The sequence below is a fragment of the Gymnoscopelus braueri genome, assembly GCF_963280865.1.
Source record: "Gymnoscopelus braueri genome assembly, chromosome: 1".
NCBI classification, from domain to species: Eukaryota; Metazoa; Chordata; class Actinopteri; order Myctophiformes; family Myctophidae; genus Gymnoscopelus; species Gymnoscopelus braueri.
Genome location: NC_137603.1, coordinates 39,702,347 through 39,729,846, shown reverse-complemented (window position 1 = coordinate 39,729,846; position 27,500 = coordinate 39,702,347). Strand labels below are relative to the sequence as shown.

Sequence of the window (27,500 nt, the reverse complement as noted above, 5' to 3'; positions counted from 1 at the left end):
TTTCAATCACAGATGTATTTTCATGAATCTTTAAGATGCCTCAGGCATCACCGGCCATATCCTCATCCTGGCCTGGTCCACCAATCCAACTCCAATGGCTCGCCATCAACCGGCGTACATGCTAATCGGATGGCAGGATTCTGTATAGTATAATAATGTATAGTCAGACTTTGGGCATGGTACTGTAACATTCTGCACATAAAACTCGGACGCTCCGGGCACACAGGTGGTCACAGGAGTAGTCCACCACCATGGAGATTAGAGGTTTGAATCCTCCGCAGTCCATACGAGCACAATTGGCCGCGTTTGCGGGACAGAAGCTGGGAGGTTATAGGGCGATCCTTGTCCCTGCACCAGTAGCTCCTACGGGCTGGCAGGGCGCCTGTCTGTGGAGCTGTTGAACTGTGGGTGTTAACCTGTTCAATCCGGGAACGCATCTGTGTCATTTTAGATTTCTTTGGCTATTAAAAAATAGCAGATATACAAGCTCATATGAGCTTGTATATCTGCTCATAGCTCATATGAGCTTGTATATCTGCTCATAGCAAGCTCATAGCTGCGCTATGAGCTTGTATATCTGCTATTTTTGAGTAGCCAAGGTAAGGCCAAGCATAATGGTTAAAGTGGTTACACAGATGCGTTCCCGGTTTTAATGGGTTAATCCACAGTAAACACTGGCTACCTCCTCCAGGGCAAGCTCCTCACTGGCAGGTGAACCAAAGTCAAAAAGATATTTCAAGACACGGCAACTTCTGGCTATAGGAAACATTACCATTTCTTCTAAATGTGATTGATATGGAATTACATCACTTTCATTTGTAGGCGGTAGAGCGTCAGAAGGTTCCCAGTTCAATCCCTGACTAACCCCATGGCAAAAAGAAGACAAAACCAGAAAGAAACAACATGGGCACTGTAAATGAAACCTGTTACAACTCAACTAATTGATGGTTAGGTCCAGCTGCTATTCAGCCAGCTCTTTATGGAGGACTTGAAGTTAACAATGGAGCTAATCGGCTTAGGGCTTGCAGGTAACCCAAAATAAATGGTTAAATGAACATAAACCAACAACATTAATCACAGATAACAAATAAATCCCCTAATGCAGTCACCATGACAAATAACAATAACACAAAAATAGAATAGAAAAATGACAGGCTGTGAAGTCTCTCCTCAGCCAACTAACAGCCCAGAACGCTACAATATTCACATTTTAATCCAATCAAATAGACAGTCCATTGGGCTGCTGCTCAGTGTGTGAGACAATCACTTTAGTGAACTGAACAAACTGAAATGTTACGTGAACCAATCACACACTTTGTAACCTACCGTAATGTAAAACAATATCAGAGGGGTGATTTCACTGTTGAGCTGTCAGACACAAAATTACTCCGCATTTAATCACACAAAATAATTCTATATCCAGTCCAGTACTTTTCTATTCCCTACATACAACATACCATCAAATCTTCTCTCCAACATGTTTACCTCAATACAACAGTCACAACAGGGAAAATAATGCTGTACTATGGTATTATGGTAAACTAAACATGATTGTATTTTTTTGTCAGCAAATCGTTTAGCTTACTAATAGTCAATATGATATGTCCAATATTAAATAAGAGTAGAATAACAGTAAGAATAGTAAACAGGCTATACTGTATGTCAAAAGCAACTTTCAACTTGTGTGATGTTATTTAAATAACATAAAATATTAAACCACAGCAAATCTACAAATCTTCTGATTGTAGCTCAGCCATCTTACTTAGTTTGCGATTTGATTGCTCAAAAACAGCAATAATGGTAAATATTTCGTCTACAACTCCGGTCCATTGATATCTGTATGCAGGACCTTGTCATGATGTAATTCATTTTTTCTTTACTGCTCCCCCCCCACACACACACACTTCAAAAGTTGTTCTAGTGCCCCTGTGTACACAAACAACCACGCACACGCGCACACACAGTATAAAGACAACAGGAGTATTGGTAGTCAGTGTGCTGTGTATACTGTACCATTATATTACCAATGCTGACATGAATAAGTAACTCGCCTTCTATCAGATGAAGGGGTGAGAGGTGAAGGGGGTAGAGAAGGATGTGAGGGAATGAAGGGGGATGAAGGGATGGTGTGAGAAGGGTATGAAGGCATGAGAGGTGAAGGGATGCAGGGGTGAGAAGGGTGTGAGGGGGTGCAGGGGTGTGATGATGAAACGATGAGAGGAAAGGGGACAATGAGACATGAGGGGTATGAGGGCATGGAGGACAAAGGTGATGAAGGAGGACAAGAGACGGGGTAGAGAGGAGCCAGGGATGACAGTCAATGGGTATGGGACGAAGGTTCCAGGGGGTGGAGTGAAACCCCTGAGTCCATCAAGCATGTGTGTCCGGTGGAAGAACCCCCATCAGGAACCTGAAAAGTCAAGGCTAGAGGGGAAAGACTTGAAAAAATGGGGGGAGAATGGGGTGATGGAGGTGTGCAAGATGCAAAGCACAATGACAAGTAAACTTTACGAGGGATAAATACCTCACTGATTGCTAATGGTATGAGGGGAAGAGATATGGGAGGAGTTGTTATCAGACGTGATTGATGTCAGGTGAGTGAGGGAGGACTTGTTATCAGATATATTATCAGGTGAGTGAGGGAGGAGTTGTTATCAGATATATTATCAGGTGAGTGAAGGAGGAGTTGTTATCAGATATATTATCAGGTGAGTGAGGGAGGACTTGTTATCAGATATATTATCAGGTGAGTGAGGGAGGAGTTGTTATCAGATATATTATCAGGTGAGTGAAGGAGGAGTTGTTATCAGATATATTATCAGGTGAGTGAGGGAGGACTTGTTATCAGATATATTATCAGGTGAGTGAGGGAGGACTTGTTATCAGATATATTATCAGGTGAGTGAAGGAGGAGTTGTTATCAGATATATTATCAGGTGAGTGAAGGAGGAGTTGTTATCAGATATATTATCAGGTGAGTGAAGGAGGAGTTGTTATCAGATATATTGGTATCAGTTGAGCATGAGAAGAGTTGTTATCAGGTGGGGTATTCCCTCCTGAACAGATGTTGTTCCAACTCCATTTGTCATTATGCCAATCTACCCCCAAGTGTATAGTCCCTGTCACTGCCAACCCCTAATTGTTGGTCTTGGGGACGGTGTAGAGAGAGAACCATGTGTCTCCTCTTATACACATGGAGTCCCAGCTGCTTCTTTTCATCTGACAATGAGGAGTTACACCCGGGAGGACATAACGTGTGTGGAGGAAGACGCTATCCCTCCCAGTTCCACTCCCAATAACCAACCTATAAGAGTCGCTTATAGGCTTATAGTGCGGCTTCCCACTTGTGAACACGGCCAAGATCTATCTATCTATCTATCTATCTATCTATCTATCTATCTATCTACTGTATCTATAAGTGGAATCCAGGGACTCTCTGGGTTCCCTTACAAGTCTGTAACTCTGACGGTATACAAATGGAACCAAATGGACCCGTTAGGTCCATTTGGTTCCATTTGTATACTTCCAGAGTTAAGGGGAAACCTTGAAATGTTGAGAACCATTGGAGTAGACTTTGCTCCATTTCTGTTTCTTTCTGTCTGTCTCTCTTGTGACACGTAGTTTATGCTTGCATCTCACTCACATTCCTCTTCAACCACACTCTTTTTTGTCTTTCTGTTCTGCAACCAAGAGAGAGGGAACATGCGGCTTCTATTTGCCCGTTGTGGTGGTTTGGTGGAACTCCACGTACAGAGTCTACAGGGCTCAGTATGAAGAGAACCGCAGACCCATGGCAGTGCCAAGTCACCCCGAGACACCACCAGTTACTGCTACCGCAGTTACTCCTTTCTGTCGTATTCAAGTTGTCTTTCTTTAATGCACACTGGTCCGACAGGATTTAGTCCTAGTCGGACTCCAGCCGCATTGTGTAGAAATTGAGCTCCCTGCGCTGTTAATAGAGATGTATTATATCATTCAACATTCTTAAACACGTTATCCTTCTGGATGGTGCTTGAACTTTGGAAAAACCCAGCTGGATTCCATAATCCTGGCCCGTCATATGAAATTGAGTTGAGCTGCTAAAACCAGGATTCCATCGTAATCTCTGCAAATATTATGAGTATGTGTGAAACCCCAAACGTTAGAATCCCATTTCAAAGCAGAAGATCTGCATACTTATGGCTGCTTAGACAACCTAGAATACGATACACACAGTAGTCTAATCTCTGTGATGACCCTGCAGGCTACACTCAGCGTGTGTATTTGTGTCTGTATGTACTGTACAGTATATACATACAGTATTATGCCGCAGGCATGTAGAAAGTAAAAATGCCCTGACACGAACACTTCCTTTGACAACATTGCATGATATTTAAATCTCCCCTTATTATCAGAAACATTCTGAGGTGTTGCTCCAAGCATCACCTCAGACACCTGACACACACACACACACACACACACACACACACACACACACACACACACACACACACACACACACACACACACACACACACACACACACACACACACACACACACACACTCTCTTCGCCGAAAATAGCTGATCTACAAGCTCACAAAATCTTGTAGATCTACTATGTTCGCCAGATGTTCTCCCTAGAATACTCTAAGGTTCATGTGGTGTAGCCAAGCCCCCAGAACCCAGTGGTTGCATTGGACATGCTGGCCATTCATAGGTACTGCAGCTGGGGCCACTGTACATGAACGAGCGAAAACGCTTTCGACCAATGGGCTCGACTCACGAGCTTGCGCACGAGCTTGTGCACAGGGCTGCGCACCGAGGTGACGCAAAACGCGTCACAGAAGTGACGCGCAGAAGCCCCAAATATAACCTGACTTCGCCAAATGGAAGAAGCTTGCGACACACATTTTGTTTCACAGCTACTTCCATCTGAGACTCCGGTAGCAGAATCGATGCCAGACGGCGTTTCATTTTCTCAAGCTACTTGGCAGGTGATTGGATGATCCCGCCCCTAGCAGCCGCTGATTGGTTCGTCCACGCAGAGACCGGGCAGCTTAACTCCCTGAGAGATTCCAGATCAGGGTGTGTTTTGAAACTCAATACCGCCCTCATCTGGCTGAGTCAGGTTACCCCAAATAGGCCTCGCCCATCACATTTTCCAACCCGGAAGAAGGGGTGATTTCGGCCCATGCGCTGGGTGAGCAACTCAATGCAAGTGGATGGGAGGGGATATCCGGTGCCCTCTCTATTATTTTTTAACTCTATGGGTGTAGCTTACCTCCGTATTCTCTATTTCTACACAGTAAAATCTCCAGTGTTAACTGCTATTGGATACTGTATGTTAGGTTCTCAAAGTGGGGTACCTACCATGCTTCAGCTATTCAAAAATAGTCGAGGCTTGCAAATCAGATTTTTTTGAAACATTTGGAAAAATGTTGGCGGTCTCTGGCACAAAATATTTTCAGATGGGTGTCTACTCTGCGGCCAAATACATAATCACTTTGGGGTCCTTGACATGAACCAGTGTTGTACTGTGTGTGTCCCTGCAGTGCGTCCCCAGGCCACCATCTCCATCACCACTCTGTCCAACAGCAGCATCCTGGACCTGGCTGAGCCTCCTGAGGGCTGGAGGGCCGGGGATCGGGTGGTGGTGTCCAGCACAGACTACTCCATGCACCAGGCGGAAGAGTTCAAGCTGCTGCCCTGCACCACCTGCACACCCAACCAGGTCAAGGCCCAAGGTGAGTGAGCCTCTGCTACACGGGCAGGCACTGGACAATTAACCAAAAATATATCTAAACCCATATTTAGAACCAATAACCGACCTATAACTGAATATTCTCAATATGTCTTTATTTTATCTACAAAATCGAGGGTTATACTTCGTTGTACAATGGTGACATACGAAAATAGTGAAAATAGCTGATCTATTGTAGAAGCTCACAATGCGACACAGCTTGTAATGATAATCGAGGCAAAGTTTTGAAATAATCGTGATATTGATTTTAAGTAATTTCGCCCAGCCCTACTATGCGGCCAAATCCTCAGTGTTAAAGCCGCAATCCATAACTTGTATGTCCTGCTCGCGATTCGAACCAGGAAGAGCGCGAGAGGCCAAATTTCTGCCACTGAGCCAAAAACGTAATTGTTGTTTGGGCGGGATATTGTGCTTATGAGCTTCAGGCAGTACTAGTTGTCAACCAGTATGTGTCCTACCCAGGAGTGACCACCTCCATCCACTGCAGATGTGCTAGTTATATTGCATTAACATACTCTACCATACAGATTGGTTAAAATAATGTTTTATCCATTCAAATAAGTTCCGGATCGCAGCTTTAATTTAATAATGAGTATTTTTCTGTGTACATGAGCGCAGCCATTGTTACTACAGTATTCTTTGTCTGCCTCCTTCCTTACAGGTTTTATTTTTAGGAATTTAACTTTGGAACATTTTGTATAGAGGTTTGGGTGCAATTTGCCCAGAGGCTGTGCACATTGCAGAGTGTCAGGGGAGAAAAAGCATAGATCAGCATGTTAATCGCTGCACTGTTCAACATATCGGCAGTACAAGGACAAGCTAAACGGAGAGAGATATAGAGAGGAGAGTGTGTTGATACTGTAGATCAGGGGTCTTCAACGTTTTTCAGGCGAAGGACCCCCTAGCTGAGAGAAAGATGAAGCAGGGACCCCCACTACATATTGAATTAGATTGTGTTGCAGATTAAACATTTTCTTAGATTTTGTAGATACTGTAGGTTCATAGACTTATTCCAACATGTTGGATTCATGTTAAACATGTATTTTCAAACAGTTATCCTTTGAAACCCCCAATATTTAGTCAACTCGACCGTTGGCTTTTTCTTTTTCCCTCTACACCAACTCTCAGAAAATAGCCGATCTACAAGCTCACAACGCCACAGCGCGAGGCGTTGTGAGCTTGTGGTTCTGCTATTTTCGGCTAATGTTCCCCATCACACAAAGATTTAGCAGACCGCCTGTAGTTACTCTGAGGACCAGCTAGGGGTCCCAGACCCCCTGTTGAAGACCCCTGCTGTAAATAGAGAGAAGAGAGTGATGATGGAGGACAAAGTGAGAGGTGTTTTTCTAAATACTTGTGCCTGGCCTATATTTTTAGACTGTCCCCAGCACAGCATGACTGACCTACTAAGAATCAATGCACATTCTGTCCTTAAATCATGCAAGGCCAGCTCTGTTTGCACAGGAGTGTGTGTGCACGCATATGTGTGTTTGTAAATGCTTGTGTGTATATGTGCACCCATATGTGTTTATGAGAGAGAGAGAGAGAGAGAGAGAGAGAGAGAGAGAGAGAGAGAGAGAGAGAGAGAGAGAGAGAGAGAGAGAGAGAGAGAGAGAGAGAGAGAGAGAGAGAGAGAGAGAGAGAAGTAATATTAGTAAAGACAGCAAGAAAGAGGGAGAGAGAGAAAAGTGAGGAAAATAAAGAAAAAAGGGATGCAAGAGTTTGAGAAAGAGAACAGTGGGTATGGAACACAGTGCTCATTTGACATAGAGAATAGTTTGTTTGTGTGCTGAAAATAGCTGACAGAGAGAGAGGGAGAGGAGAGAGAGAGAGAGAGAGAGAGAGAGAGAGAGAGAGAGAGATTCTGGTGGAACACTTACTGTAAATAGGCACTGACTGAGTGTGTGGTGAGCTGTGTGTTCCATTCCATGTCCTTCTCTTAAAGCCCAGTTGAATTCAGAACAAAGATTTGCGACGTGAGCTGATGAAACATCAAATCAGGTTAGAGTACACTGTAAACATTCTTTTAAAAAAATGTATCCCACAATTTTGTAACCCATTTTTCCACCCAGTGCCAATTGCCTAAGCTCTTGGGCGCTGCTCTCCCTCTGCCAGCCTGGGGAGAGCCCCAAACTGGACTCATGCTTCCTTCAATGCATGAGGAGTGAGCATGAGTTCTTGTCACCTGACAGGGGAGAGTTTCCCCGGTAGGACGTGTGCGTGGAAGGAACACGTGCACGTTATTCCAACCAGTTCCTTTCCCCTCCATCAGGCGCCCCGGCTGCCCGGCTGACCAGTGGGAGGCAGTATAGAGACCAGGATTACTGCATGTTTTTTTGTGAGGGTACCTACCCTAGGGGACACGGGGAGAACATGCGAACTGTAAACATTCTAAAACTGCCCTGTTCAGATGTGAGCTTTGTGAAGGGGTGAAGAGTTATACAAAGCAGTGAGCACAGAGTTAGCCATGTCCTTAGCGGCTCATTCTAAAATTCCAAATTCTTCGTGTAGACAGTGCTCTTTCTTGATTGGCTATGACATAGGGAACAGTCTGAAAGTCATTCTTGAGACATTCCTAGAGTCTTGAGTCAAGTTCACTCTGCCACAATTATTCTCTGCAGCAGTCTAAAATAGAATATTTGAACTGGGCTTTAGGCTGTGTCTGTCCTACAGCCCAGTGAGACAGGCCTTCGTGGATGTTGTCCTCCATTGATGACCTCTGAATACATGGCTACATGAACCCAGCAGACAGCTGGATATATCCCTTTGATACAAAGCAATAAAATATTTTCTTTGCATGTCTGCGTGTGCATGAAATCGAGTGCATTTATTTGACAGTGTGTAGTGTCTGTGTATAGCACGTACGCTTGCTGGCATCTAAAGTATATTCTCCACTTCCCCACTAACCTCATTATCATCTTGTGGCTGGCAGAAAGTGAAGTCAGTGGGAGAAAGCAAAGAGTTTGAGAATAAGAGTTCACACTGAGCCCCGGGGCCCTAAAGGAGCCCTTAAAGAAGGCTGGGAATATAATTGACGGGAATGGCCCCGGGGAGAATTGTGCCCCGGCAGCCTACTACAGTATTACTACACAGTATATAAACCCTTCCCACTGCCCTGGAGCAATGGAAGCTCTAACTCCCACTGTGGCCCCTGCAGCGATGGCAGCATCATCTCCAAAGAGAATGGAGCTGCCTCCTCTATGAGATAGTGAGTTTATTTGCTGGTGCTGAGGCTTACAGTAAAGGGATTATTCACAACCAACCAACCAACGACACCATGGGAATGTTTACCACACAGTCAAATCCCCAGTGTTAATTTAACCCTTGAGTGTGTGCAAATGTTATCAAATGGACCCATCAGGGTGCATTTGGTTACATTTGTACACTCTGAGTTACAAATGGATAAAATAACCCTGAGGATATTACATATTACATATTATAGTGTCCAGGTAGCTCAGTCGGTAGAGCACTCGTGGTTTCGATCACGGGCACCACCAACTCAGCGAATGGATAGCACAACTTGGGTAGGTGTGACGATCCACCTCTGCAATCCATCTCCCAGGGGTCTAGCGCATTGACATGGGGATAGACGTCTGGTTCTCGGCTGATACTGACAATAAGCCTCTCCAACCTACTTACTTACCTTACTTACTTATTATATACAGTATGTATACATCATTGTTTACATATAAAAGAAATAAATAAATGGCAGCATACCACACACTCATGTATGGCTGAGTGGGAGGATTGTGGCACTGCCCCGGTGGTGAGATGGGTTCGATTCCCACTGGGACTACAGCGCTTACTGTGAGTATGCACTTTGCCCAAAAAGCATCTATTTATTGAATTTGCATATACACACTTAGTAGCAGAAAGACAAACTTGCCACAAAGATGATGTCATATAATTGTTCAGAAGCCCCCTTCAACTTTCCTCCATGGACCTCGTTGTGTAATCTCGGTGATAGATTTCATTATGGAGGGAGACATGACATAAGTGGAAGAGAGGCCCATAATTACAGTACATAATCACTCCCTGCTTTTCAGAGTATCTTCCTCCCAATCTGTCATCCCAGCTCTCTCTCTCTCCCTTCCTTTATTGTCTTGCTTTGTCTTACCGGAGGTGGACCAGAATGTTGGCTCTCTGGTGTTACCAGCAGCCACACATTAAATCAGTTCAACTGCAGAACTGTGTGTGTGTGTGTGTGTGAGAGTGTGTGTGTGTGTGTGTGTGTGTGTGTGTGTGTGTGCGTGTGTGTGTGTGTGTGTGTGTGTGTGTGTGTGTGTGTGTGTGTGTGTGTCTGCGTGCGTGAATGTGTGCGTGCGTGCGTATGTTTTTGCTTGTGTCTCTCTTTCATCTGAAAAACTGCCACGTATCCCCAACTCCCTCCAAGACACAAGAAAAAACCCTATGCCATTTGTCCCTCTGAATATTCAACACACACACACACACACACACACACACACACACACACACACACACACACACACACACACACACACACACACACACACACACACACACACACACACACATTCTCTCATTTATCCCCCCAGCCCACACACTCTGCTTGCTGATAGAATGTTGTGCTTATGCAGTAAACACAGTGAGAAGACTGTCATCCATGCTATGTGCTGTGGTTAAGGCTGGCCCCTGTGTTTGCCACTGGAGACTACCTCGCTCTGTTCTGTTACGGCAGTGGTATTTCTTTTTCGTTTCCTACGCGTTTTTGTCTCTTTTTGTTTGCCTGGAGCGGCACTTTGCACTAGCAGGAAACACATTCATTAAAATTGCTGCACTGCATTTGAATAGTTTGGGGGAAAAATAAGAAAGTCAAATGACGAGTCTCTCTCAAAAAACGCAATTGTGATGCATTTTGAACAAATATTTGTAAAAAGAACATTTGTTTGTGAGAGTTTGTTTATTATGTATTTATTTCCTTTTCTTTTTCTGCTCAGATTTGACATTAAGGGATTTGGAAGAAAGCCATTCATTTATTTTGGAACTTTGGATCCTCTCCTAAACTGATTAAAATCCCATTCCGACTGACACCGTTCTTATCCTCCTGGGAAACCTTTGCATTGGAAATAAGGCTCAGTCGATGGAAAGGAGTGTGTGTTAGTAAACATCCAGAGGGACGGCCGGTAATGGAAGCCAGGTCCAGACAGCCCAGAGTTCTGTGCTGGAGTCTGTGGAAGGTGTTTGGACTGACTCAGGGCCAAGGGAAAGTCTAAGCCTGCATCCTGGGGCAGTGTGTGTTCCTGCCTGAGCGAGAGAGGGAGAGAGAGAGAGAGAGAGAGAGAGAGAGAGAGAGAGAGAGAGAGAGAGAGAGAGAGAGAGAGAGAGAGAGAGAGGGGCCATTCACTGTCATGCACACACACCACAACACATGCACGCACATGTAGCCCTTACACAAACACATTCTAAGTCGTGTATTTGGGTGTGCATGGGTTCTCTGGCTCTGGCACCGGTGGACCCATGTCCACGTATGCAAGCATGCATGCGCAAAGCACACCCCTGTACCGAGCAGTCCAATGCCATCAGCCTCCGTTGTCCCTCTGCATACCCTGACAGTCTAGTGCAGTTGTTCCCAAGCGTTTTAGCTCGAGACCCAAAAGAGAAATTTGATGTCTCCCCGGGACCCAAACTAGTGAAAATAGCCGATCTACAAGCTCACAACGCATGTGCTATTTTCACTACTTTGTAAAATAAAAAACAATATATATATATATATATATATATATATATATATATATATATATATATATATATATATATATATATAAATAAATATATATATATATATACTGTACTTATGGAATTGCTTAGATTTTTTTGAAAATGTATGAAATGAAAAATGAAAAAGGGATATTTACCCGCACCCCATAAAAATGGTTCCACAACCCACAAATGGGTCCTGACCCACTGTTTGGGAAAGAGTGGTCTAGTGCAGTGCAGTGCCATTTTGTCCTTGACTCGGGAGAGAGAGGCTCGGGAGAGAGAGGCTCAGATGGCAGTGGCTAAATAGTCACCGTTAACCTGATGCGACAAGTGGTCGCACCGCTCTTTAAGCTGGCAGGGAGCTTGTCTCTGCTGCCTGGATGGATCATGACATCAGTCGACCATCATGCTCACCTCCGTCTCGAGCTCTGTTCTGATGTTGGCTGTCCGCCATGATAAACACAAATCCTATTTTTGGGGCAGCGACTGCTCCATGTCACTCCCCCTGTCTCCTCTCTTGACTGTAATCCGTAGCATTAATGCTTTAGTGCCACTTTGGAGCACATTTTTTAGCACAGAAATGTAATCACCTCTCTTCTCTTACCCCCCCACCCCAGGCGGTGCAGAAAAGGGCGGGTGTGTTGTGTTTGTTGTTGGCAAGTGCGTGTTGGAAGGTTAATGATAAAGGGGAGGTGTAAAAAGTGATAAAAAATAGTCAAGTATAAAGAGAAAGAAAGGAAGAGACTGTGAGAGACAGAATAAGAAAGCCTTTGGCAATTTATCTGTTTTGACTCAAATAACTTCTCCCTGGGTTTGACGTCGTGAACTTTTGCCGCTTCTAAATGCCACAATGATGAGTCTTTAAAGACAAATGCTCTGGCGTTGATCGATGGCCCGAAGCGATCATACAGTATAGGATCAGTGTATTTTATTTCTACCCTGACATTTATCATCAGTGAGAAAAATCTTAAGTATGACCGTGGAGGGATTCAAGGTCAGTGCGTGTGAACGTAAGGCCCAGCACGTCCTCCTGTCTCAGCTCGTCTGCCGCTGCAAGAGAAAGGGTTTCATTTCACTCAAGATGGAGTTGATTGTACGTTGATCTGCAGTCATAAGCCTTCAGTCGGGCTGACTGAATGAGGGCCCTTATCGCCCAGTCAGAGCCACAATTGCAGCTTCTTAGCATGCCAATTAAGAGCTATAATAAATAATTTAGTGATAATATTTCCACCTTAGGAACACTCTCTCGCTCAAACACACTCAGACACACTCAGACACACTCAAACACACACCTCACTGCCAATTAAAGGGGACTTTAGAAGCGAGGCATTATTATGTCTCAGTGGAATAACCTTAACATCTAAGTTTAATTTATGTGTGTGCGTGCGCACACACACCCGTGTTGGTGTGCGCGTAGACACATTTGGATCTGCGTCTAACGAGATTGTCCTTTTATCACCACCAAAGTCCTCTATCTATATCCATCTCCTGCCTTGCCTCCCTCTATCTGCCTCATGTTTTCTAATGTCAAGTCTTTTTGTCTGTCTGGTCTTGGTGAGGGTTGCACCCTGCCAGGCCATGCTTATGCTTAATTTATACTCTGCCACACTCCGCCACAGCTGAGTTGTCTCTGAATCTGTCTCAGTCTACTGGCCTTCTTCTTTCCTTGTAGAGGTGGCTTGGGGGGGAATTGATTCCCTCGGAAAGTCTTTTGCAGGTCTTTTGATATTTTTGGTTGTAGTGTTGTGATTAGAATTATGCTATAAAAACACATTCTATTTACTGTTCCAAAGTGAGCTGAGCTCATGTTTTCCGTGGCAGTATGCCACTTTGACCTCTGCTATTAACCACTTAAGCCCTTCTTCAAAAATAGTGAAAATAGCAGCTCTACAAGCTCACAGCACATGATAAAGTGATGTGTTGTGAGCTTTTATTTTATTGAATTTTTGTTATTTTAACTCTCTCAGTGCCACGCCCCGAGATATCCCGAGTTTTTCCCGAGTACCCTCCCTGCCAGCACGAGAAATCCCGAGTTTTTACTTTTGACTGTGGTCGCGCTATTCTGTTTATTTTTCATCATCACTTTCGCTTCCTGACTCCTTCAGACTCATTGGGTTCCGGTTTCATGACGCAGATTCCGTTTCTGGTTCACATTTTTTTCCCGCGGTCATTTTCGGCCAGAATAGGGAAAGTCACGGTTTTTCACACGGTATAAAAAACGAACGGAGAGGTCCACTTCTGTTCTCTTTGGTCTGGGTGACGATCAGTCATCGTAGTCGTGTATCACATCGTATTTTACCCCGATCACAGATTGTCGAAAACGTCACATCCGTTTTTGACCGGATGTGACGTAGGCCTGTTTGGGAGGGGTGCGAGCGAGTCAGCGAGGTAATCAATGTGTCGATTTGCTGATCTCTACTGGTAGAACTGTCGTAGGTGTTTAAAATTGCAGAAGACAAGCTATTTGAAAATTAAATTACAAAATAGCACCAAAAAAAAAAACGAAAATTGCTGGCACTGGGGGAGTACTTTATGAAAATACTCTTGGCTGTGAAAGAGTTAAAAAAAAAATGTTGGGGGGGGATTATGCCCAAAATAGGGACGCCAGGTTCAATGTCATGTTCCTCATTTCAATTTGCATTATCCAGCACCCCATGGGGGCAAGTGTTGTTATGCACAGCAGTACTCACAGGGACAATTTCAAACTCAATAGCTCTCAACTCTCAAAGCCAGCCAATTCTGTGCAGATCGATTAACAATTTGGAGGTCAGAGGGAGATAATGTACAAATCAATGTTGTTTTAATTGAATTGTCAGTTTTATGTTGTTATTCTTCAAATGTCCCTGTAACTGTTGAAAGAGTTATCATATGTAGGCCCCACACAGAGTTAAAGGGATATTTCACTTTAAAAAAAACGTCATTTTATCGTCTACTCAGGCCTTTGTCAGCCCCCCAGACAGTTTTTAAGTTGCTCGATTCAGTATTTAGATATTTGATATTAATTTTATCAGACACGCCCCCTTCCTATACAAACCCATTGTAACTTCAAACTCCATTTTAACCATGTTAGATTCATCAAAAACACCCGTCCTTGGTTCTGGTGACTGGTGTTTTCGATGAATCTAACATGGTTAAAATGTAGTTTGAAGTTACAATGGGTTTGTATAGGAAGGGGGCGTGTCTGATAAAATGAATATCAAATATCTAAATACTGAATCAAGCAACTTAAAAACTGTCTGGGGGGCTCACAAAGGCCTGAGTAGATATTAAAATGACCAAAAGTTTTTTTGAAAGTGAAATATCCCTTTAAGGCTTGTTTATATTATTTTGTACAACGATCACAGGTTTCTTTAACTACAGCATTTATTTTCCGCTGCCGTGTCTTAAATAGTTGGCTCATTCAAGATGAAAGTTCTAAAAGTTGTGCCAATTGAAGGAAGACAAGGAGGGAGAGTAGGAAAAAAGCAAAACTAAAGATGCGTGGGCGTGACCATCTGGCTTTCATATTTCGCGCCTGGACGTTTTTCATTGAGTCAATTTGTTTTCTTAATTATTACATTTGCAGAGCAGAGTAGAACGTGGATGTGTGGGAAGTGAGGACCTGTGGATTTTATTGTTTTCCTAATTCTGTCCACTTCCTTCTCGTTCCTGTTCTGTTTACTTCTCTTTCTTTGGAGAATTATTACTTTTTCCCCCACTAAAAACAGCCAAGATGCAAATAGTGTCTGCATCTTACATAAACAGAACAATGCAAAGCCTAGTTTTGAGCATGTCAGGGCTGAGCCCAGTATGTTTTTGTCCCCGTCGCTATCTCTGAGTCATTCTTGGACCTCAATCACTCTCTCTTTCTGTGATTTTACCATAATTATACATGACGGCTATCCAATCTACTTTAAAATGGGGAAAGAAAGACCAGATCTGCGAACTCTGACCACCTCTCAACTTGTCCACTTAAATCTGGTCCATCCACACACACACACACACACACACACACACACACACACACACACACACACACACACACACACACACGCACATCATCATCACAAACTTCACTTTTGCTTAAAAAAAAAAGGCGCAGCAAGTTTTGCTGGCTCAGCCAGCAAAAAGTGTTAAAAATGCAGACAGCACTGTCAGCAGATGTCTGTATATCCAGGCACTGCTTTCCAGCAGATGGTTTGACGCTGTGATTGTTATGTTTGCATATTAACCCGCCACCCACATGGAAAGAACCTATATGCGTCATATATGTTTGTAATATAGGACCGCATATATGTTCGCATACATAAAATTGGCACCTTTCCTATATGTATATGTACATATATGTGATATATGTGCATATATGTACATATATGTGCATATATGTACATATATGTGCATATACATATATGTACATATATGTGCATATATGTGCATATACATATAGGAAAGGTGCCAATTTTATGTATGTAACATATAGGTACATATGACCTGTATGTAACATATAGGTACATATATGACCTGTATGTACCTATATCTACATATATGCAATGAAACATAATTATATGATACCTATATCACCTATAAAATAGGTGATAAGTTTGTACACATTAATCAAATCCAATAGAAACCCCAATGTAGAACTTTAACACTTTATTTAAACAAGTTATAATATGAAAACATGAAACATTATGGCTTTTAAAGTGTCAAACAGCTGGATAAAAAAAAAAGATATTAAATTAAATTAAGCTCCGGGACACTCCTTTTCCCCTGCCAGGCTTTTGGAAATGCCAAAACCCTGAAGAATGACAACTCAAGTCGCTTTGGGAAGTACATGGACATCCAGTTTGACCACCAGGTTAAATTAAATTACTCCAGTTTGTAATTATACCTGTACAATTTCAACATGACTTCTGTTATGGCTGGGCCACCTACAGTATATGAATAGAGCATCATTCCCCCACAGGTGGGAGCTGTTAGAGGCTACATCCTAAGTTACCTGCTGGTTATCTGGTAGCAACGTTTGGATTGCTCAGGAAGGACACAGACCCAAGAGAATAGACAGAAGAAGTTACTCATCATTGATGTTTTATTAATGAATCCCTAATCTTAGTTACAATTAAATGTGAATCCCTAACCAATAACAGAAGTTATAAGACCAATATGAATTACCAATGTTTCAGCAGCAAGCAGAGCGCTCCGGACACCGAATATTGTTGAGAGTGAATACTAATGTTCATGTTGTGATTAATATACCGTAGTGCATCAGCACGTCCGCTTGGTCCATCAGTTCGTCGAACGATGGGGAGGTGCTCTGGGCCTCCTCCCATCTTGCCTTCAGGTCAGGTCGGGGCTCGCTGACCACTAGGATGTCTGTCGCCATCGAACGACACTCTCCATGGTAGTGGACATTCGTCATGCTTGGTGTTTGTGTTGGGTGACTGGAGGAGTGCAGGGGATGGGGTGCACGCGGATACGTGATCGCCAGCTCCGTTCAGATGAATGGTGGGAGCCATCAGAACAGCAGGCCGTGGCACAGGTCATCGTGCCATGACGCAGCCACTTCTGCAGTGCATTCCTGTATAGCAATTCGGTCAAATTGACGAGCAGCCGCTGGGGAAAAAAGTAAAAAAAACTTGTTATAAAGATAAATAAGACAGCTGGCAGGTGGCTTTAGGAGCACTTCACCCATTTTCAACCCCATAGTCATATAATTGATCCACACTAATGCTCGTAAAACATGCCACCATTCATGTCTACTCTGTTCAGGAGGGCAGTGGACAGCTCAGAAACCTGCCTACCAGTGACATGACAGGTCATCATTTTCAATGTCCATTAGCTTGAAATGATGTCACTGGTAGGCAGGTTTCTGAACTGTCCACAGGCAAAGACCACCTCTGAGACAGAAATGGTGCCATCTTATTGTGAGCATTACAGAGGACCACTTATATGAACTTAAGGTTGGAAATGGGTGAAGTGCTTCTTTAAGAGTGGATGCATTTTCCATCAGGCTCATTCCATGGTGAGGAAAATGCATCTGTTCTTATTTACTTGAGATAAAAGTTAAAATACTTAATTAAATTAAATATCCATCATAAAAATTGCCAAATCCACTGTAGTAAACCTAGTATTTTGAGGTGCAGATTGACTCACCAAACATGCAGTCCTGCATCAGCGTGTCCTTGAAGGCCCTCTTCTTATTCCTTGTTTTCTCTGATGGCACAGTGTGGTAGGGGCTGGAGTTATACATTGGCATTCCTAGAGAAAGACAGACAGAACAAAATAAGGCAAATAAGCACCATCAAAGTAGTTATCAATGAGCACCATATACACTAGCAAGTGTACCTAGTGCATGTCTGGTGGTAAAAAAAACTCACCTTTATAGCCTTGGGGGTGATGATTGCCAGCGAAGTCTAAAAAGAGGACAATTAAAATATTAAAAAAAGCTTGTATGCAATTTATCAAGACTGTATGTTTTAATGTTTAGAGTAGCAGGAGCTATAAGTTCAAATATGTCAGTCTTTAATAAGTTACAGTATGTCATGGCACAATAGCCAAGGCACAGCAACTGTTTAGTAATGGCTAATAAAATAATCACAAATGTATAAAAAAGGCTCTTGTTGACACAGGGACAACAGACATACCATTCCATGCTTGTCCAGTGTGGTTCCCTCCTGAAATGGATTAAAATAGCCCTAATTGGTCACTGTAAAATACAAGTTCTCATATAATATCGTGCCAACATTAACAGATCCTTGCAAAATAAGTAAGGTCTCCAGTAAGGCACGACTAGAAATCCAACCACCACCTATTGAAACAGACTGGAGACACACTAAGAGTGGCTGAGAGAATCATCTAGCCTATTAGTCTACTTACCATGATTGCAGGGGTCCATTGACTCCAACTCTGCCAAGAAGCTTCCACCAAAGCCTAAAATGAGAGAACACAAAACATGAACTATGAATTCTATCTAAAGCACATTTACAATCTGTCCACCCTGAGGTAGTAGTGTGAAGTGGTTCACTTACCATTATTAGGCTGGTTATCCTCCGAGCAGCTTCCTCCAGAGGCTAAAAGAAGGGAACACAAGACATGAATAGTGGACGCTGTAACCTTTGAACACATAACCTGAACTAAATGCTTGTAAAGCTTTCATGCAATTACATTTGGTTTTGCCATGTTAGTAATTAATGACATACCACTGCTTGCATTTGGTGTTGGTACAGAAGGGTACTGGCTGGATTCTGGCAGCACTGGAATTATACATGGCAATACTTAAAGTAGGTGTAGCAGTTAGTGTCATAACTGACAGTGTCACCACTGTACCTGGAAAATTAGGTGGCTTGAAAAAAAAATCGCTTCACACTGCTGTTTTCTGGCTCATCTGACTTAGGCCAATTCTAAAAACACCTCCTAAAACCTAACCTAAGTTTTCTGAAAACGTTCAAATTTTTACTAAAAAAATTAATAAAACATTATGTTGCCATACATATAGCAACAACTAATGAGACACAGAGGTGGCTCCCGGATTGAATGGTATAACAACGTATAGGTTACAACAGGTCTAAATAGAAAAGAGGTGGTGCCCGTGCTGCTATAATTATTATACTTGGCCAGGCCTTGTGTATTGCAGTGAATCCTCTCCAGTCCTCTTGTAGCACAACCCTGAAAATTTAGAGGGAAACAAATAATTCAATAAATATATGCACAAAACAATGTATATAAATATATATATATATATATATATATATATATATATATATATATATATATATATATATATATATCAGCCAAATTATTAATTTATCAGGTCCTTCCAAAATATTTTACACACACGTATATATAATATATACACACACACACACACACACACACACACACACACACACACACACATGTATGTATGTATATATATATATATATATATAAATTATTATAAAACTTACATTAACCACTTTAGCCCTATTTTATACATAGGACATTTGAAAATAGCAGATCTACAAGCTCACCACATGTTGCATCGTGACGCGTTGTGAGCTTGTAGATCTGCTATTTTCAAACATTTTACTTTTGGTACTTTAAGTATATTTTGATGCCAATACTTTTGTACTTTAACTCGAGTAACATTTTGAACACAAGGCCTCAATATCTGATTACTTCTTCCACCACAGCCTTTTCCATTGAGCTAACCTGGTTTCTATTATGCTCTAGATCCCGCCTCCTATATCCGGTAAATTTTCACATACACACATGCAACCACGGACGTAGTTTCCGTATCCGGTCTAGACCGGAAGTGCTTCCGGCAAAGTGAATTGGTACCCGTTGGTTTAACATTAGTAGCTAGCTAGTGAGCTAGCACCATACATTCTGCCTTGTTAGTTCACCACTATTAAATGAACGAACTGCTTCACAGTAGTGCTGGTTACAACAATGATTATACAACTGTTAAAAACGCTAATAATCTGTTATTGTATACACACAGATAAACAAATGAAAGTACATTTTAATCACGAAACATGCTAACAAAACGACGGGCTAACGTTAGCTAGCATGCTAGCTGCTTTAATAACATGCATTGCTATTTACTAACACAAGCTACAAACCCCGGACAGCATAAAGATAACATTTAGTCAAACGATGAGAGTCGGGTGACGGTATCTGAACGGGATAGTACATTCTATTCCCATAAGAACTCACCAGTCAACTATTATTTGCTAGCTAACAAGCTCAGGTCTGCACTGTAGTTGCCACGGTAATAATTCACAAGTTAACATTTAGTCAAACGATGACAGCCAGATGATGGTATATGAATTGCATAATACATTATATTGTAAAGGACTTACCAGTTTGTCTTACTAGAGTAGTATTTGTGAAGTTGTCAACAAGCCTCAATTCGCGCCAATGTTTCCTTTGAAAAACTCAAATCCCATGAGATTTAGCTGGTCTCGCGAGTTGTGACGACTACCCTCTCGCAGGGGAGGGGGTGCGAGGGGAGGGGGAGGAGGGGAGGGGAGGAGGGGAGGGGGAGGGGGTGGTGTGCAATATCAGCACTACACGTTGAAACAATGTCAATTCATTGTTGGGCATTTCAACATTGAAAAACCATCATCTATACTAAATTGATTCAATGACATTTTTTTAAATGTTGAAATCGTATCTGTATTTAAACATTGAATCAACATAGCTTTTTCAACCTCAACCAAAAATAACCAATCTGACCAAAATCCAACATTGAATTAATATCTTTTGCTATCTGGGAGGTGATGATTCAGTGGCCTCCACGTGGATATGCAGGGTTTGATGAGGACAGTGTTGTTATATTCATGAATGGATTTCCAGGTGATGATAGTCTTGATTTGTAAATTAATTATATCTTGGCCATATATGGACATTGCCAAATATCGGCTTAATATTGATGACATCATATGATTTAGTCAGAATATGCTTTCTTGGTCAGATATAGAGTACGGTCCGCAATGTAATGTTAGATTTGTTACGGAATGGACCGAACTGACTGACAGGATCTGCAGGCTTTCATAAACTGTGACCTGCAGTTGTATAATAAAAAATTAATAACTGATAATCACCTACAAATTAGAATTCACTGCTGACCCACAAGTGAAATCATTTTTAGTTCATAAGTTTAATATGCTTTATCTTAATGAAGTATATAATTATATTTCTCCCAACTAGTGATCAGATAGACATGCTGAGACTCTTTGAAAGAGATGTTAGTGAGATTATCCCAAGAACTCAAACAGTGATCACTGAAAGACAGAGATGAGACTCTTTGAAAGAGATGTTAGTGAGATTATCCCAAGAACTCAAACAGTGATCACTGAAAGACAGAGATGAGACTCCATAATAGCGACGCCATTAAGATCATTTTGAGAACTCAAACAGTGATCACTGTGAGACTGAACAGTGTCATATCTCAGGAGTTCAAATTGAGAAGAAAATGCACTTTGGTCTCGGCTGGTGCTCATCTTTATCTAGAGACACAAATGATACATAATGGAGGTCTCATTTAGGATTTTCGCTTGCTATGGGTTTGTGTTGAAAATTAGCTTGTTTTCCTCACTTGCCATATTCCATAATCATTGCCTTGTCACATGTATTTAGGATCAAATGTGATGACATTACCATTGTGTTGATGTAACACATCCCAAATGTGCTAATTTAGTCTTGCATGATATTTTAATGTTATCACATTACATTCATTCACATGCCATACTGTCATTGGGTGATTCATGCAGCAGGCTATAATACAGAATCTGCCACTGAGCTGAAACATTTACTGTACGGAATAGAAACAGTAGAAACAGTACTCTCCTACATCCTATAATGGGACACAGGGCCTACATATTAAGAAGCTATATAGGAGACTTATATGTCCTGTATTATGAACATATAGAGCCTATATATGGATAAAGAAGCTATATAGGAGACCTATATGGCTTGTATTATCAACATATATGACCTATATGAGGGTATAAACAAGCTATATATGAGACCTATTGTGACGACCCATCCTATTGTGTGTAGTGTTGCTGTGAGTTCTAATGGTTTTCTGTTTCTGTGTAGGAGGAGGGGACCAGCCTGCAGGGGTGTGCCTAGACGACGAGGCACACCTGACTCCAATCACCTGCTGGAGTATTTAAGCAGGCTGGTCAGGGCCATTCTGTCTCTCTCCCCTACACAGGAAACATTGTTTGCTTTTGGTTCCTTTTGAGTTTAGTTCTACCTTGTTTCTGCACCTTGCACATACACTACATTTTCACACATCCATACATGCACTACACTACTGATACCACTGACTATACACACCCCATTCTACTTAAGTATAACTTTTTGGTTCTTTTAGTTATTAATAAATACATTTAAAGTTAATTCTGTGTGTCGTCTCCCATGTTTGTCATGATGTGATTCAGTTCATGACAAGATGGGGGCTCGTCACTTTTTAACCTAAATTAGTGATAATTAAACTTAAGCGTTTTCTATCACACAATTAAGTTTGTTATTTAGGTTTTGTTGGGGTTTGTTCTTAAGTTGAACAAATTGGGTTGGGAGACACACACAGTTTGTATTTTGGTTGGGGGGGAGAGAGCATTAAGGAACTCATTTTTTCTTAGTGCAGGTTTTTTTGAAGTTAAGTGAGTGGTGAAGTCCTTGGGGTTCCAACTTCCGGTAGATTTTAACGGTGGTTCTCCATATGGGAATCTCTATGGTTTTTGTTGGTTTAGACTGTGTTCCACAAAAGATGGGATGGAGTGGTACCACTGAGATGCCTTGTCGGAATGGGGGACTCAGGAGGGCCACTGAAGACTAGGGGTGAGCGAGTTAGTCAGTTTGTGGTAGGCAGGTTAGATAGGGGAGTTGGGCTCCGGGGTCTTGTTCCACTTTTTTGTTGAAACCTTTGCACACTTTTTTTTTTTGAAAAAATGAGTTTGGTCGAGGAATTTATTAAGGCTCCCTCTGTGGAGCTTCTAGATAAATGCACAAAAGACCAACTGTTAAACATCGCAGAACACTACAAAATTGAGATCCGTGACAAGCGGTTAAAATTTAGGGTCAAGATATTTCTCATGGACAGCTTGGTGACACAGGACGTATTACCGGAGGAGGAGGTGCAGCTATTGGATGACGAGGAAGATGGTAAAACATTTTCATTTTCTGCTAGGCAGTTAACGTTTCAACAACAAAAGGAATTGCTGGAAATTAAGCTGGAACATGAGAAGGAGATTGAAAAAATGAGACAAAAGACTGAATTGCTAAAGTTGGAATTGGAGCAGGAGAAGTTAAAATTGAGTGTTAGTGAAGCAAAGCAGTTTAATGTAGGATCTAATTTGAAATTGCTTCCCAAGTTTTCAGAGACGGATCCAGATTTGTTTTTTTCCCTGTTTGAGCGTGTGGCAGACGCCAGGGGCTGGACTGATGGTGAGCGCACTCTACTACTCCAATGTGTTTTCACAGGTAAGGCCCAGGAGGCCTATGCTTCTTTGACAATAGCAGAAAGTAAAAGATATGAAGTGGTAAAAAGTACAGTGCTGCGGGCATATGAATTAGTACCAGAAGCTTATCGACAACGTTTTAGGAATTGGAGGAAAAATGACCAGCAAACGTATGTTGAATTTGTAAGAGATATGTTGGTCCAGTTTAACAGATGGTGTGTTGCGTCAGAGGTTAAAACATTCAAAGAGCTTTGTGATCTGCTAACTCTGGAACAATTAAAAACCTGTGTACCCGCTAATATTGCTACATACATAACCGAGAGAAAAGTTAAGACACCCCAAGAAGCAGCCATCTTGGCTGATGAATACGGTTTAATACACAAAAGTGTAGTTGGTGGTGTCTATACGCATCAGACCGGTGGTCCAGTGTTTATAGGAAAACGCTTTGGGGGGCTGGGGGATTCAAGGTTTTCTGAGTTTGAAGATGGTTCAGGGAAACAGGATGAGTCTAATGTTTGTAATTTTTGCCATAAAAGCGGACACTGGAAAAAGGATTGTTTTGCTCTTAAAGCTAGAGAGAAGCTGTTAAGTGGTGCACCAATCAAACCGGCCGCTTTGGCTGCATCTGCCATTCCCTCACCTCAGCTAAATGTTGAGATGGAAAGTGTTTCGAACATCAGGTGTTCCACTGGGTGTGACTCTGAGTATTCAGCATTCATTTCGGAGGGTTATGTAGCACTACCTGGTATGAAGGCAGTAAGAGTTAACATCTTGAGAGATACAGGTGCATTACATACTTTTATTCGTCAAGACGTAATGCCATTTTACTCAGGTTCAGAGACAGGAGATTTCATGTTGATGCGAGGTATGGGTATGCAGATCATTCCCGTACCGCTCCATAGAATGACCATAGTCTGCGGGTTGGTTAGTGGGGAGGTGGTGGTTGGAGTGCGTCCTGAATTACCAGTGGAAGGGGTTGACATAATCCTGGGTAATGATTTGGCAGGGGATAAAGTGTGGCCTAAAGGAAAAGCTAGGCTGTGTCATGTGAGTCTGTTGAAACCATACGGTTCTCAAATGTCGGCGTCCCAAAGCTCCAGTGACGTCCCTTACGTTGAGCCTTCATTGTGCACGGGCACGGTGGGCGGTTCTTCGGCGGGGGAGGTTAATGGAGGGGGAGATTGGCCGGCAGATGAGACTGGGATTCCAGTGCGGGTAAACAACGCTGAGGCATTAAAAGCTTTACCCAAAGTACTTGGACCGCTGGCTGAGAAAAAAAGGAAGGAGTGGGTTTCGATGGTTAATGGCTATCCGTTGCTATTTGCAGACACACCATCACAGACACAGCTGATAGAGCACGATATTGGAGAGGCAAAACGAGCCCAACTGGATAAGGAGGTTATGTATATGCTGGATAACAATTTGGCAGAACCCTCAAATGGCAGTTGGGCCTCTGTGTCTCGTTTGGGTAAAAAGCCTGATTCAATTTTTCGACCTTGCACAGACTTAAGGAAAGTCAACAGTGTTACAAAACCTGACTTGTTCCCTTTACCACGCATGGAAGATTGCCTTAGACCAAGTAGGTTCTGCAGTTGTGGTACCTCTTACTGTTATTCTGAAGTCTAAGGTTTATTTGGTCAGCTAAGGCTGTGTTTTTGTAAAACTGCCAAGTACAGTTATTCGATATTGGTGCCTGTATCCATCTATTTACGCTGCCCATCATCACTCTTAAAACTGTTCCTACAGGTGACTGAGGGGGGTGAGTGGGTGGTTGGATGGATGGGTCAGGTATTAGTATGATTAATGAGAACTGTAAAGTTGAATTAAATGTTACGGAGTACCTGGTTGGTCTCCTATCTTATGGGGGGGGGTGTGACGACCCATCCTATTGTGTGTAGTGTTGCTGTGAGTTCTAATGGTTTTCTGTTTCTGTGTAGGAGGAGGGGACCAGCCTGCAGGGGTGTGCCTAGACGACGAGGCACACCTGACTCCAATCACCTGCTGGAGTATTTAAGCAGGCTGGTCAGGGCCATTCTGTCTCTCTCCCCTACACAGGAAACATTGTTTGCTTTTGGTTCCTTTTGAGTTTAGTTCTACCTTGTTTCTGCACCTTGCACATACACTACATTTTCACACATCCATACATGCACTACACTACTGATACCACTGACTATACACACCCCATTCTACTTAAGTATAACTTTTTGGTTCTTTTAGTTATTAATAAATACATTTAAAGTTAATTCTGTGTGTCGTCTCCCATGTTTGTCATGATGTGATTCAGTTCATGACACCTATATACCCTGTATATGCACATATATGCACCTGATTTTGACCTATATGTGAGATATATGCAGCCTATATGGAGCTTATACCAGGCATATATGTGGTATATATGCACATATATGCGCATATATGATCCTTATATGTAGCATATAGGTTACATATAGTTGCATATATGGAACATATAGATTCTTTCCATGTGGGCAGGTACGTTTGACAAAGAGCGGTTGTTTGTTGTACAAAGATAGTACTAATGAGGGCTCTTTGCGTGGACATGCGTGCGTGTGGTTCTCTTATCCTTGTGTGTGTGCGTGTGTGTGTGTGTGTGTGTGTGTGTGTGTGTGTGTTGCAGGCAAAGCTGAATTCATCCATATGGGAGAGGAGGTGGATGGGGTGGATATGAGGGCGGAGGTGGGCCTGCTGAGTCGGAACATCCTGCTCCGCGGCGAGATGGAACCGGGCTGCTATGGCAACGAGGCCTGCAAGTTCTTCGAGTTTGACACATTCGGGGGACACTTGAAGGTACTGCAGTGGGTGCTCGCACCGTATTTATCAAGGATATAACCAGGGCCAGACAGCAACAACACTCCAATGTTGTTGTTCCAGTCCAAGTCATTTTTCTCCAACAACATTTGTAACCTGATTGGTTTAGAAATGTCCTGAACCAAATGCAAATAGTTGTGGTGAAAAATTGCACATCTCATACCCAATGGGAACAAAGGACAACTTGTATGTTAATAGTAACACATCTGCAAATTATTTTGTTGAACGTTTTTAATTGACCACTTTGGTTATGGTGGTTAATTTGGTTCATTTGATTGGTTTTGACTGATCAATTCTGGTGAGGCGCAATTGTCCCTGAACTATGTGTGTATGTACACAGTTACTGTGGTGTGTGTATGCGCTCTGTCAAAATGTATCTTAACTCATGTTTGTGTCAGTCTTGCTTCACCCTGTCAGGGTTTATTTTACTATGAAGACCACCTCACTACCGGTATATAAAATCAATAATTTGACACAAAACATTGACAAGTTTACACTTCCAGAGCAATTTAAACAGAGGCAGAACAGCGTCTGCTATCGAGGAATAGCAGACAGATTGACCAATCGGAATACAGATCATTGACTGCAGTGAGAAAGAGAGGGAGGGAGGGAGAGATAGGGAAATGGGGATAGAGGGAAGGAGGTTGTGTGTGATATCAGACCAGAGCGTGCTTAGCGAGAGAGAGTTAGAGAGAGAGGGAAAGGGGAGAGAGGGAGGTGTGTGTGTGTGTGTACACACAGCATATGGTTAGGTCATGGGATCACATAGTTAACTTAGATGCCCCTGTAAGAGGACAGAGGCCAGACCCAAATACAACAATCAGAAATTAGAGCAAAGAGATGATTTAATAAGTGCTAATCATACAGCAATTCACTGCTATCATTTTCCAGTTATCGGCAAATAAAATTTGGCCCCAACATTTTCCCAGTTCTTTCTTGCACGTCGTTATTATGTATTTAATTTGTTCTGAACTGAAATCTACGCCTCTCATCGCCAACTAAAGGGACCCAGATGTGTGACAGAATGTGTGTCGTGGCTAACTAGCTACCACGCCAACTCCACTTACTGGGATTAAAAAGTGATTTTCACATCAAATGATGGGGTCGAGTCAGAGGCGGCGGCCCCGTTGACCCCACCAATCATGATTTATGTTGGCGTCCCTGCCAAAGGACTGTTGTTTATTGAAAAGTGTCAAGACAGCCACAATCCTTATCTCAGAGACCCATGATGCATTCCTCCAATTGCATTACGCTCAGAACGGCCACATTCTAATCAGGCG

At 42.4% G+C, this 27,500-nt stretch overlaps 2 protein-coding genes across 3 annotated transcripts in view; one reads left to right on the top strand and one right to left on the bottom strand.

Moving 5' to 3' along the window:
- cemip (cell migration inducing hyaluronidase 1) overlaps positions 1-27,500 on the top strand; it is a 140,461-nt gene that overhangs the window by 80,148 nt on the left and 32,813 nt on the right. Inside the window, 2 exon segments of the mRNA XM_080429234.1 lie at positions 5,535-5,726; positions 26,030-26,199. Coding sequence (XP_080285360.1) covers positions 5,535-5,726; positions 26,030-26,199 — 362 coding nt within the window.
- Positions 16,364-20,351, bottom strand: LOC308085901 (uncharacterized protein). Of its 2 annotated transcripts, XM_080429217.1 has the most exons (8): positions 20,287-20,351; positions 18,643-19,108; positions 18,472-18,513; positions 18,320-18,373; positions 18,088-18,117; positions 17,821-17,856; positions 17,597-17,701; positions 16,364-17,056 (listed from the first exon to the last, which is right to left on the bottom strand). In XM_080429217.1, exons 4-8 carry the CDS (start codon positions 18,336-18,338, stop codon positions 16,959-16,961), a joined length of 288 nt encoding a protein of 95 aa, XP_080285343.1. In that variant the 5' UTR covers positions 18,339-18,373; positions 18,472-18,513; positions 18,643-19,108; positions 20,287-20,351; the 3' UTR covers positions 16,364-16,958. The 2 variants fall into 2 exon arrangements, with proteins under 2 accessions (XP_080285343.1, XP_080285342.1); XM_080429216.1 differs by having other exon boundaries at positions 18,472-19,108.

Bases quoted from the DNA above. Each gene is read 5' to 3' on its own strand.
- LOC308085901 (XM_080429216.1), bottom strand. From the start codon at position 18,568: ATGTGTTCAAAGGTTACAGCGTCCACTATTCATGTCTTGTGTTCCCTT. The intron at 18,374-18,471 runs GTAAGTGAACCA...CTCTCATTTTAG, and splicing joins GGATAACCAGCCTAATAATG to GCTTTGGTGGAAGCTTCTTG. The intron at 17,857-18,087 runs GTATGTCTGTTG...TCCTCTTTTTAG, and splicing joins CACTGGACAAGCATGGAATG to ACTTCGCTGGCAATCATCAC.